The 12007-nt window shown below is 41.4% G+C and overlaps 1 protein-coding gene across 2 annotated transcripts; it reads left to right on the top strand.

Annotated features, from left to right (window-relative positions):
- The first annotated feature begins 54 nt into the window (after nt 1–54).
- Nucleotides 55–11930, top strand: LOC138969250 (MIT domain-containing protein 1-like). 2 transcript variants are annotated; one of them, XR_011456403.1, is made up of 8 exons: nt 55–136; nt 1027–1177; nt 2637–2738; nt 3142–3278; nt 3968–4051; nt 5930–6048; nt 7626–8180; nt 8546–11930. XR_011456403.1 is itself a non-coding variant. In XM_070341995.1 (7 exons), the coding sequence occupies exons 2-7, from the start codon at nt 1045–1047 to the stop codon at nt 7789–7791; spliced, it is 741 nt and encodes a 246-aa protein (XP_070198096.1). In that variant the 5' UTR covers nt 55–136; nt 1027–1044; the 3' UTR covers nt 7792–11930. The 2 variants fall into 2 exon arrangements, 1 of the variants encoding a protein (XP_070198096.1); XM_070341995.1 differs by having other exon boundaries at nt 7626–11930.
- The last annotated feature ends 77 nt before the right edge of the window (nt 11931–12007 follow it).

Raw genomic sequence — 12007 nt, 5'->3', positions numbered from 1 at the left:
GCTTACTTTATGACAAAAATTGACGTAAACAGAAACTGCGGAAATCTAGTTCCGGTTTGACTTCCGGTATGATAACGAAAGTTGACAACACCAACTCAAAATCCATTAACTTCAAAGTAGAACTGTACCTAAATCGGTAAGTATTTTGTAATAGGGATGTACAGTACATTCACTTTATGAGTCGCCTAAGCTGACGAGCCTAAACGTTTCGTACATACGTATTCGTAAGTGTGCAATTTAGTTGAGATAGACATAGGACAAGCGCATCACAGAACAATACGTGAAAAACAATGATTCTTCAAACAATAATAATTCATACAACATTGCAGGCAAGAGGGTGAACAATTCTAATGAGCTGCATGTGTTATGTAATGCTTTAAAAGTACTTTGTGATTATCACCAAACAGGTTTGGCACCAGTTTTTTCCTTCTGTTTTTCTTATTATACTCTTGAGACAGGTACTATCTATGGATACCTCATTACCTGTCTTTATAAGAAGCAGATATCCTGGTTTAGAAGCTGCTAAGGAAACAAATTGTTGTTGTGCTCTGTAGTGTGACTTGTCTCCATTATTCAGTCTTTACAATTACAGGCAGATCTGTTACTGTTAGAACCTTCTTCTTCTTCTTCTTCTTCTTCTTCCGTAGAGGACTGGGTTCTTGCGAACGTCTCAGAGTCCTGCGGTTGAGTCACTGTTACCGAGAGTGGCTAGCTCTGGCAAACAGGGAGATTAAAAAGGTGGGGAGGTTAAAACTATGTGCAAGGGAGAGTGCGTTCAAGCTAGGGGCTCGCATGCCCTGCTGCCGAGACGGGAGTGAAACGACTCCAGGGAGGGGGCCGATGATATTGATGTTGGTAACCTGCTTTAGTATAGTACACAGTAGTAGTACTATAGTAGGGACAGGAAAAAGTATTCCATAAGCCTTGTGGCTTTTTATATGTATGTCCCATCTCATTCTGCAGATTTGCTGTCAGTCATATATAGCATGCTCAAAATCGTTGTCTCAGTGTCAATCGTTTCTTCAGGTGTTTGTTTACCAGTCAATGGAGGGCGTGGAAGCATCAGCGGTCAGTCTGTTGAAGCGGGCAGTTGACCTGGACAATGGTGGTGAGCGACTGGATGAAGCAGCAACTCTTTATCAGGAAGGTGTCAGTCTTCTCCTGACCGTCATGAAAGGTGAGCTCATTGCGTAGTGTGGAATGTTAATTATTTGGGATCAAGTTTTTGATTTTATCATTCTTGCATCTATGAAGATCTAGCGAATTTCAATCACATGCTGAGGTAATTAAGTACCAATATGTGCATTGAGATGACTGTTTAGTGTCCATTCTCTTGTGTTGATCAATTACTGAATTAGTGCCTTCCTTCAAAAAGGTAAAATTTGACTTCATTTTATTTTATTTTCATTGACAAAAAGGAAGGTTGTTGTTTATCCACATGGAAACGTTAAACTGATGTGGTGTATGAGGAGTTCGGTTATTTATGCTTTTAACTGTCATCAATATTCTTTTGTGTATGAGAGGCTTAGACATGTTTAGATGTGTATGTGTGTGCGTGTGTGTGTTTTGAGGTGTTAGTTATGCTGATAGTGTCAAATTACATCTTCCCGTCAAGGGGTGCATGATGCTGCACTTTTCGCTGCCCTTTCCATGTACATAATGAATAACGCATTTGTTGGCCGTCACATGACTATGTTTCAGCCTCATCACTTCCGTAACAGCTTCGCTGCATTGTACAGAGATAATCCATTTACTTTCCTTGAACAATTTAGTCGTCAAGTGCTCTCCTAATCAAGTTCAAACTGTATTACAGCAGTCCTGAAAAAAACATGCGCTGTCACATTAGATTTATTTAGCATCACCTCTTGTTTGTATTAGACGATAAGTGATGTCCATGTATGCCGGTGTCACGAACTGAAAACTCTGCCTGTACAATCCTTCTCATTGCGGTCAATGCGCATGCGCTAACATGGGGAGATTAATCAGGTCGTGAACAACCTAACCCTAACCCTAACCCTTACTCTAATCCTAACCCTAATCCTAACCCTAACCCGAACCCTAACCCATGGTTCGATCGGTCAAAGGGTCGCATTTTGTAAGTCCAAGATTGGCGCATGCGCATTGACCGCAATGAGAAGGATTGTTCAGCAGAGGTTTCAGTTCCTGACACCGGACCCATTACAGTATGAAGAGGTAAAAATAATCTTTTAGGGTATCCGTCGTTATGTTATTTAACTATGCCATATGTTTCATGTGAATACTTAAGCCTGATATTAATTAGGCAAAGTCAACTTCAAGAAGCTTTGGCACTGAATTTTGGGTAAAAAGACTTCATGGTCAATTAACTCACTGTCTCCCACTCATACTGCTCTATCTGACCAGTGGTATGGATAATATCTGTACACACAGTCACTTCAGTCGCTTCCTGTAACGTCGATCTAACGCCTGCATTTCATCGTGTTGATACACAGTTTCTACACAGTTTCTACAATTTTGAGTGACCTGCTGCAGCACAGCTGGTCTCGGCTAAAAAAAACAAACTTGGTCAACATAGGTGGGGTAGAAAGTGTTAAGGACAGCCTTTAGCGTTGTTTATTCGTTCAGGGTTTTTAATTAAGCTCATTTTGTTTTTGCAGATTCCTCTGATCCTACAAAGAAGGGTCACCTGAGAGACAAAATAAAGCAGTACCTGAAGAGGGCCGAGGAACTGAAGAAATTTGTGAATGACCAAAAAGAACGTAAGAGCCTGGCTTCTGCATTCTTGTTTGTGTTGAAGGTGAAGGTAAAGTTTTAGTAACTTATTACTTGTAAATTATATGATCATATTTTTGCAGGATCAAAACAAGCATTTTTTTCTTTGGTTTTGTGTTGTTCATTCCCTTTTTCCTTTTTTCGATATTCTTTAAAATGTATAGATATATTGTGAATCTGTATGCAGTCACAAACAAACAGGTGAGAGAGTTTGCTAAATGAGGGAAAAGAACAGTCCCTGAATTTAGGGAGGTGTTATGTGTGCGTGTGGGGGGGGCATGGTCCAAGGTTTACAATTATTTTTATGGCTTTCAATTTCATCATCTCATGCCTGTTTTGTTTTGTTGTTATAACAATTAGTTGAGACTGATGACTTTTGTCTGTTCACAGAAGGCAAGTACCATGAGCAAATTCGGATTGCAGCAGACTCCATTGGTCACAGCTACAACACACTGTTTGCTCGCTTCATCGACGAGAGACTGACTTCAGTTGAGGTGGAGGATCCCTACATTCGTTCAACTCACCAGGTATAATTAAGCTGCCGTGAAAATGATAAAAATTGTTTGAATGCAAAGGCCAGGATTGGGTGGTGTTTGCATGGTTGCTCTGTGATCTCCTCTCTCATTCCATTTGTTCATCCCATTTCTTTTGTTTGTCTTCCTGCTTTTAAAAAAATTTAAAACTTAAAAAAAAAATATTGCAGTTTGTATTGAGAAATAGAGTAATAGGGTAAAAAAGAGGGACAACCAAAAGAGAGGGGGGAGAAAGAGAGAGAGTGTAGAGAAAGAGAATGTGTCTTGGTTTGCAAGCACAAAACAATACGCCGACAATGAACAGTTTCAAAAATCGCTTGGACAATGCACTGAAAGACTATATGTATAGCCCAAATGTCAGTATGCCTCTCACTACAAATTCCCACCAACCAATAAAAAGTTGATAGAATAGGCCACGGTCAAAAGATCGTGTAGGTTACCTAGCTCAAAGTTAAGCTAGGATAGCAACTGATCAAAAGATCAGACAAAGGCTCAACAGCCTAAGTACCAGTCTGTCAACATATCATATCATCATATCATATCATAATACATTCAAGCGCAGGTTGTGTGTGTTGGCATGTTTTTGATACTGCACACAAATTTGGCACTTTACTGTGTTCAAATTGATTTTGATGATGAATATGAAAAGCATCAACCTTTAATCAAATACCTTTTGCTCACAGATATATAATTTTCTGCGCTTCTGTGAGCTGCTGGTGAGGAAGAAGACGTCACTGAAGAGGATTCTACTCATCACCAGTTTAGATGTAAGTGTAACATACTTGCTGGTTGGCAATCATTTGCATGTGCGCACACGCACACACACACACACACACACACACACACACACACACACACACACACACACACACACACATGCGCGTGCGAGCTAAGCATGCAAGATGATACGCCACAAAGAAGAACACGGTAGCCAACACTTGAAGTTATGCTGGAAACAACATTACCAGGATTGTTTCCCTTGCCAACAATATTAGCTTCATTCAACTAATAACATTTATCGAGGTGAAGTGAATCAAAAAGGTTTTCAGTGAAATATCTCTTTGAACTAGTGAAGGAATTTACCTACCTTGCTGACTCGCGTTCTCATCTGACCAACTGACTAACCTTTTGCTGAACCCTTTACTGATTATAATGCTGCCCTCAACACCACCCTCTTCCCTGTGTAAGAGATCTTTCAAACCAGCACAGATCTCTCAAGGCTTGTATGTGGGATTGCATCCATATGATGTTGAAAAAGCCTCCATTAAGGTCGCGGCTAGCTGTGATGTTGTTCGGAAACTTACGCCAAGATCGCAGCTACCTGCGAGGCTCGCGTCAAGGTGGCAACTACCCGCGATGTTGTAGCGAGGCTCGCGCCAATTGTCGCAGCTAACTTTGATGTTGTTGTGAGGCTCGCGCCAAGGTTGCAGCTACCTGCAATGTTGTCGCGAGGCTCGCGCCAGGGTCACAGCTACCTGCGATGTTGTTGCGAGGCTCGCGCCAAAGTCGCAGCTAACTTTGATGTTGTTGCGAGGCTCGCGCCAAGGTCGCAGCTAGCCGCGATGTTGTCGCGAGCCTCGCGCCAGGGTCGCAGCTAGCCGTGCTCTTGTCGCGAGCCTCGCGCCAGGGTCACAGCTAGCCGCGTTGTTGTCACGAGGCTCGCGCCAAGGTCGCGGCTAGCCGTGACCAGCTGCGACTAGTTGCCACGGTGTGTTTAGATTGCTGCGACCTCACAGCGACCTCGCAGCGAGGTCGCAGCGACTTTTCTTTTCTGTAACTACTGTTGAGTTTTGTCTTGAGAACCCTGTGGGTCTGGATCTTATTCTCGATCTTATTCTCTGTTTTTTTCTCTGCCTGCTCTTTAAAAACTGTTCACATTTAAGGCGTATCACAGGAAAATGTAGATGCAGGTTCCTTACAACTCAAATTCTTTTTACAGTTCTTCAAATCTTGTTAAAAATCATCATCTCTAATGAAAACTTAAAAATCTTTTGTAGGGGAACGGCCCGGATGTATGTGGGATAAGATAGCGTTTCAACTTTAAAGCATACCCAAATTCAATGACCTGAATGCTTCCATGCAGAGAGGGGAATTTTGTGCTGCAGACATTTTCTGAACTGACAACATTGTCAGCATGCAACATTAGTTCATCACTCTGCAGAGAATGCAGCCAAGCTGTAGATTTTTGGTGTGTTTAAGTGGAAGGATGCTCTCGCTCCGCGTAAAAGCTTGGACCGATCTGTGAAGGTTGACATGATCAGGCATGGGAATTGTCCGCCGAAAAGCAAATTTTCGCCGAAATGTTTTTTTGTTCCGCCGAAAAAGCAAAAGTGTCCGCCGAAAAAATAAATGGGGGAGGCAAAAATGGTTCTGAAAACTCAATTTAATGGCAAACTTGGAGCTCAGATGACACCAAATTGCACAAAGTCCGGGGAGTAGCTTAAAGTGTGAGGGTCACCATAGTCACAGGCTTATAACTCGAAAAGTGTTCACTTTTTTCTAAGACGGTTTTCACAACTGGATAGAGAATAAAAAAAACTCTTTAAGAAAATGTAAAAATATGAAAATCATGAAAAGGTGACATGCGACTCATTCCGTGGTGGAGGGTCACAATTAAACTTTGTTGTTTGATTGTGTTTGTGCAGGACCAGAGTGGTCACGACACACAGAAGCAGCGACTTGGCCAGATTGGTCACTCTCTAAACAAATATGGCGTGCTGCTGAAAATAGAGTTTTCTTCCACTCTGCATGACAGAGAAATCAGGTACACTTTATACAGGCCTTTTGCTTAAAAAGTGTTCGATAATCTTATGGAGAGAGAATCTCTGGTTAGCTGTTTCTTTTTGTACTTTTGCTCATAATCTAAACAACGAAGTGACTGTGGTAAGATGAACAAAGTTAAAAAACAAGGAATACTGTACTCACCAATACAAGAACGAGACAAGACGGTACGAATTTTCGCTTATGGAAGCTTCATCAGGAAAGAAGCTTCCGTAAGCGAAAATTCGTACCGTCTTGTCTCGTTCTTGTATTGGTGAGTACAGTATTCCTTTGTTTTTTAACTTTTGCTCATAGTTTATCAGATTTTCTCAAATTACGTCTTGATGCATGAGGTACCTTTTTCTTTTTGTTGTTGTTGATGGTGGAGGTCGTGGTGGTGATGTAGGGTGTGTTATATGCTATTTACTTGGTATTAAAAAAAGACTCTTGCTTGTTCTGGGACTGACTCAGGATTTTAAACTTGTATTGTTTAAAATCTAGAGTTTTCTTTGATCTGTTTTCAGCTTGGTCCTAGCTGTCATATTATTCTCTTCATGGTCTAACTGCAGGCTTATGAGTTATTTACTATAAGACTTGAAGCATCATTGCACTTATTAGTGTGTGTTTTGAGAAAACCACTTTACCACAGCATTATGAGTCTCAAGTATAAATGCTCGATTAGCATAGCTTATTTTAATAATTTCTTCGCAACCCCTTCCCCTTTTTTATTTTCTTTATAAAGACCACTTTAATCTGAGCGTTGCTCAACCCTAGCTGCGTAATTAGATGCCAGGAACTGCAGTTGTTTGTTTAGATTTTATTTGCAGCAGTGTTCTTATACATTTCTTTGTGGTGGTGCTATGTAGTTTTGGTTGTGGCAATGTTAGTAAATGATACTGGATATCACCCACAATTGTGTTTGTGTGTGTGTGTGTGGCTTGAATATGAATACGAATAAACTTTATTGTCATGAAACGTAGGTGTTTATAAGACACGCGAAGATACTTTTATTATTGAACAAAATTAATTCATTGTTTCTTTTTTTTGTTGAAGTAATTGTATACACATTTCCCCAATTTAGTGTGTACAGTGGCTATTTACAAAAGTTGACTTGGTACATCATATAAATATACAGGTTGATTTATTTCACTAATTAAAGATTTTCGAGGTTGTTTTCTATGCAATTATATAGACAATGTATTTCATCTTCTACTACTCCACATTTTTCACATAATCTGTTTTCCCTAGGTGTAAATACTGTATCTTCCAGTTTCAATTTTCAGGTCCTGGGCACTTCATTATTCTTAGTTTGCACAATGACTGTTTATATTTTCTTTGTTTTATGCATAATCAATATGTGTGTGTGTGTGTGTGTGTGTGTATGTGTGTGTGTGTGTGTGTGTATGTGTGTGTGTGTGTGTGTGTGTGTGTGTGTATGTGTGTGTGTGTGTATAATAAAAATGGCATGCTAAATGCAATAACGAGGAAGTTTATGTATTTTTGATTGTGGCAATGTTAGTACTCAGTGTATGATATACATGTACTGGATATAACCCACCATTTTTTTTTCTTCTGTTGCAGGTTTGACAATGGGTGGGTTATCAAGATAGGCCGAGGACTGGACATCTACAGGGCCACAGAAAACAAATTTGACATTGGGTTCTGTGATTATGATCTGCGACCGTGCCATGAAACTACTGTGGACATCTTTCACAGAAAGAACATGAAAGGAGGAGCTGGTTCATAGTGCCGTGTTCATAGTGTGTTTGATCTGCAATATATTGGGATGTATGAACAGTACATTGAGTTCATATTTTACTGTTGGAGATTTCTTTTTCTTGTCGTTCGCTGTTACATCGTCAGTCCAGACTGCAGGGCGAAACGTGCTGTCCTCTCCAAGTCCTCTCTGGGGCCGTATAGCTTCTTTTGTAGTGCTGTCTCCTCTGGCCAGATGGTGTCCCTCAGAGCACTGTGGTATGGACAAGCCTGCAGGATGTGCTCTGCTGTCTGATTCTTGCCACACGGACATAAGGAGGAGATTTCATGGCAAAATAATACACCTGAAAAATGAATGTGGTACAACAGGAATACGAGAATTATTTCAGTATATTTCTTTTTGTGACTAGCTGGTTTAAAGTCATATGTACTCGATGACTATACACGCTAATTGCTTTACCAACAGCTGGAGACAGACTAAATTAAGTTCCCTGCAAAATATTGTGGTCTAGGACCCCTTAAATGTTGAGATATTTGAATTTTCATTTTGATCTGGATCGTCCTATTTATAGATTTGGCAACACATGTAACGTTGATGCAAGGGAGAGAACACCGCGGCTTTGTTGACATCCTCACTTTTTCAGAGGCTAGAACAAGCTGTAATGCATGTATTATGGTCCGCGCATGGTGACGTATCGTCATTATATGGTCTTATGGTGCGTTTGACATCGATTGTGGGCAAACTACACTTTGTAAACACGGGAGTGCGTTAGTATGCCTTTAAGTCTGGCATAATAATGGGAACAAGAGACTTCATGTTAGAAGAACAAGCAACAAGAACAATGAAAATGTACTCACCAGAAACACAAACAAAAAAAACTCGAATAAAGACCGTTTTCTACATATATCTTCGTCAGCTAACATATTTTTAAAAAGGAGAAACGTGTGTGAGTTTCTCTTTCTGTTGTTTCTCCTTTTTTTGTGTATTTTAGCTGACAAAGACATACGTCAAAAACGGTCCTTATATTTGTGTTTTTATTTTTTCGTGTTTCTTGTGAGTACATTTTTATTGTTATCTTGTTCTGGCAAAATACATTAAAATAAACATAATGATTTGTAGCACAACTAAGCAACTGCTACTATCTAAACGGTGAAAGAAATATGTAGAAGAAGAAGTCCAAGCCAAAGATGAAATGATTAGGTCTTTTTCTTTTAAACTGACAAACTACACTGCCGAACTAAAGTTAAGGGCCAGAAGAAGAATCATCTCTCATAACACAACAAATCAAAGCAACACCTTCAACCCTTGAAATGTTTTAATACGACATGTAACCGTTCGAGTCATGTAAACAAAATCACCAACAAAGAAATTTCATTTGCGCAGCAACCGTCGGAAGTACCCCACCCCCCTTTCGAAAAGTGGCAAGAAAGTTCTGTCAGTTTGTTCAAGTTCAGTAATGGGTGTGGCCACCCCGGGCTGCAAGGCATTCACCGATCCGTGAGCGCATTGAGTTTACATGGTTCTGGAGCATCTGTTGAGGGATTGCCGTCCACTCCTGCTGCAGGAATTGGAAGAGCTGGTCCACATCAGCAGGTGGGGGGTGATTGTCCCTCACCCGGCGTCCAATGATGTCCCAGAGGTATTCTATGGGCGCCAAGTCGGGGGATCGGGCTGGCCAGTTCATCCTCACAATCTCCTGACGCTGCAGAACATCTTGGACCACCCTAGCGCGATGAGGGGTTGCGTTATCGTCTTGGAGCATAGCGCCGGCACCCATGGCTTGCAGTGTAGGGATGATTTGAGGCCTCACGATTTCATCCCTGTACAGCACGCCGGTAAGATTGCCTCTAATATGGTACAGGGGGGTCCTCCCGTGCAGATGGAAGCCAGCCCACACCATAACTGAACCGCCTCCATACCTGTCATGTTCCTGGACACAGGCATCGATGAAACGTTCACCCGGACGTCTCCAAGCGCGTATGCGGGCATCACAGGAAGAGAGAGTGAACCGGGACTCGTCTGTAAAGAGTACCCTGCCCCACTGCTGTCTGTTCCAACGCCGATGGTTGCGGCAGAACGCCATTCTGGCCCGGCGATGACGTGGTGTGAGGGGCGGACGGACGACAGTTCTCCTTGAGTGCAGGCGCACCTCACGCAGACGACGGGTCACAGTCATGCGACTGATGGTGACGTTGGTAGCGGCCCTGAAGTTGCCTATCAACGTCCTGCGGGTGTTGGTTCGGTTACGTAGAGCCAAGAGCTGGAGGTAGCGATCGTCTCTTCGATCTGTACATCTTGGGCGCCCAGACCGAGGTCGCTCAACAGCACTTCCGGTAGTCTGGAAGCGTTGGTGGAGCCACTGAATAACAGAGTGGCTCACTCCTAGCCGTCTGGAAACTTCTCTGCCAGACACGCCGTCCTGCAGCCATCCCAGCGCCCGTCCTCGATCCAATGTTGTCAGTTTCGTTCTTGGAGGCATGCTTACTCAGAGCTCTGGTGCGCGCCCCTAAATACCCATTCCTGTGCAACTTTCGTTGAGGAGTTTTCAGTATAGCCATGGTTTGCTCGTGCACCATGCCAAACACCGACTGCAATACTGCTTCTTCAGCTAAAGTCGAGCAAATTTTATAGGAAATTATCGTGTTTTGACAACCTTTTCACTGCCCCTAAAAACGGTGTTGCTGAACTGCAATGCGTGCAAAACAAGGTCAGGCACGTGCAGCAGTGAGACAGGCGTCTGGAAAACCCAAGTTGGCCATTTTTTCGTCATGCAGTGTTGGCATAAAAAATAACAACGGAAAGCTGCGCAAATCAGAGGCCGGCCCTTAACTTTAGTTCGGCAGTGTATGTTTGATGTCTCAGTAAAACGATGGCCTTTTATAAAGTTCTGCTGAAGTCTTCATGTGTCTTTTGAGAGTCTACTTTGACCTGGAGATCAGAATTTTAAGCATATTGTATCTGAGGGGCAGCAGAGTATTGTTTTTGATGTGTAATGTGTAGAAATGCTTGTGTGTAGTACTATGTGTGTTTTGTGTGTGTGTGTGTGTGTGTGTGTGTGTGTGTGTGTGTGTGTGTGTGTGTGTGTGTGTGTGTGTGTGTGTTCATGTGTGTATTTTCGATTGTTGCTGCTTTCGAGTGGTGGGCGGAAGTGAACTTTTAGGATTTGCATCTTGGTTAGTTAATGAAAACTTGGATTGGATATGGATTTAACATCTTACTGCTTACTCCTAGAATTTAAAAAACCCCATCAGAAATATTTTTCCACATAAATTATATTTGTGTGTGCATGTGAATATATGTATATTTGAGAATAAATGGATACTGGAATAGACCGAATATTGTATATATTGCATGATTATTACAATAACTGTTGTTGTTAATTTTCATCAGAAAGATCTTACCAATGTTGTTATCAATATATTCATTGCATCAGAAAATTACCAGTCTGTTTTCTTCCTTTCTTTCTTTCTTTCTTTCTTTCTTTATTTGGTGTTTAACGTCGTTTTCAACCATTCAAGGTTATAGTTTTCTTCCTCTGTTTTGTTGGTTTAAACATAAGTTTATTTTAACAAAGGTTACAATCATGACATGTATACAAAGTTCACAGAAACAGCAACAAGCTAGAAGCTTATAGTGGTGTTCCTGCACGACAGTACAACATAAGGCGGTAACGGCTGAAAAATTTGTCTCAATAAACCAAATCTATTAATAACGCAATGAACGTTGCATAATGATGATAAAGAAAGACAGTAAAGGAAGGAAGGAGGGAAAGAAGATGAATAAAAGAAGAGGGATGGGTAGGAGATGTACAGAAGTTAAAGTTGTTGTCCTCTGTTTTGTTGCAAACAGTATGCATTCACTTCTGACTTCCCATCACCACATACTCTTTGAACTCAACAACTTGTCACAATAACTATAATGACATGTGTTTGCAAAGTGGAATCAATGTTGAATGTCTTTCTTGAGGTTAATAAGAAACATGTTTAACATGCGTTTCTCTTAACTCTCTCTGTATGAATGCATCTCTGATAAAAACATTAAACCCTATAATTGCTTTGATAACTGTGTCTCTTAATTTTGTGGCTGTGTTTGGTGTGTGTGTGTGTGTGTGTGTGTGTGTGTGTGTGTGTGTGTGTGTGTGTGTGTGTGTGTGTGTGTGTGTGTGTGTGTGTGTGTGTGAATAATAAAAATGGTGTGCTAAACGCAATAACGAGGAAGTATAACCATTGGTGGCAAGTGGGGGAGG

This window comes from Littorina saxatilis, linkage group LG6 (genome assembly GCF_037325665.1).
Source record: "Littorina saxatilis isolate snail1 linkage group LG6, US_GU_Lsax_2.0, whole genome shotgun sequence".
Classification (NCBI taxonomy): Eukaryota; Metazoa; Mollusca; class Gastropoda; order Littorinimorpha; family Littorinidae; genus Littorina; species Littorina saxatilis.
The sequence above is the reverse complement of the archived record's forward strand: the minus strand, read 5'-3'. Positions and strand labels throughout refer to the sequence as shown.

Excerpts from the sequence above, each read along its gene's own strand:
- LOC138969250 (XM_070341995.1), top strand. The coding sequence starts at position 1,045 with ATGGAGGGCGTGGAAGCATCAGCGGTCAGTCTGTTGAAGCGGGCAGTT. Across the intron at positions 2,739-3,141 it reads TGTGAATGACCAAAAAGAAC|AAGGCAAGTACCATGAGCAA; the intron begins GTAAGAGCCTGG and ends GTCTGTTCACAG. Across the intron at positions 6,049-7,625 it reads CTGCATGACAGAGAAATCAG|GTTTGACAATGGGTGGGTTA; the intron begins GTACACTTTATA and ends CTTCTGTTGCAG.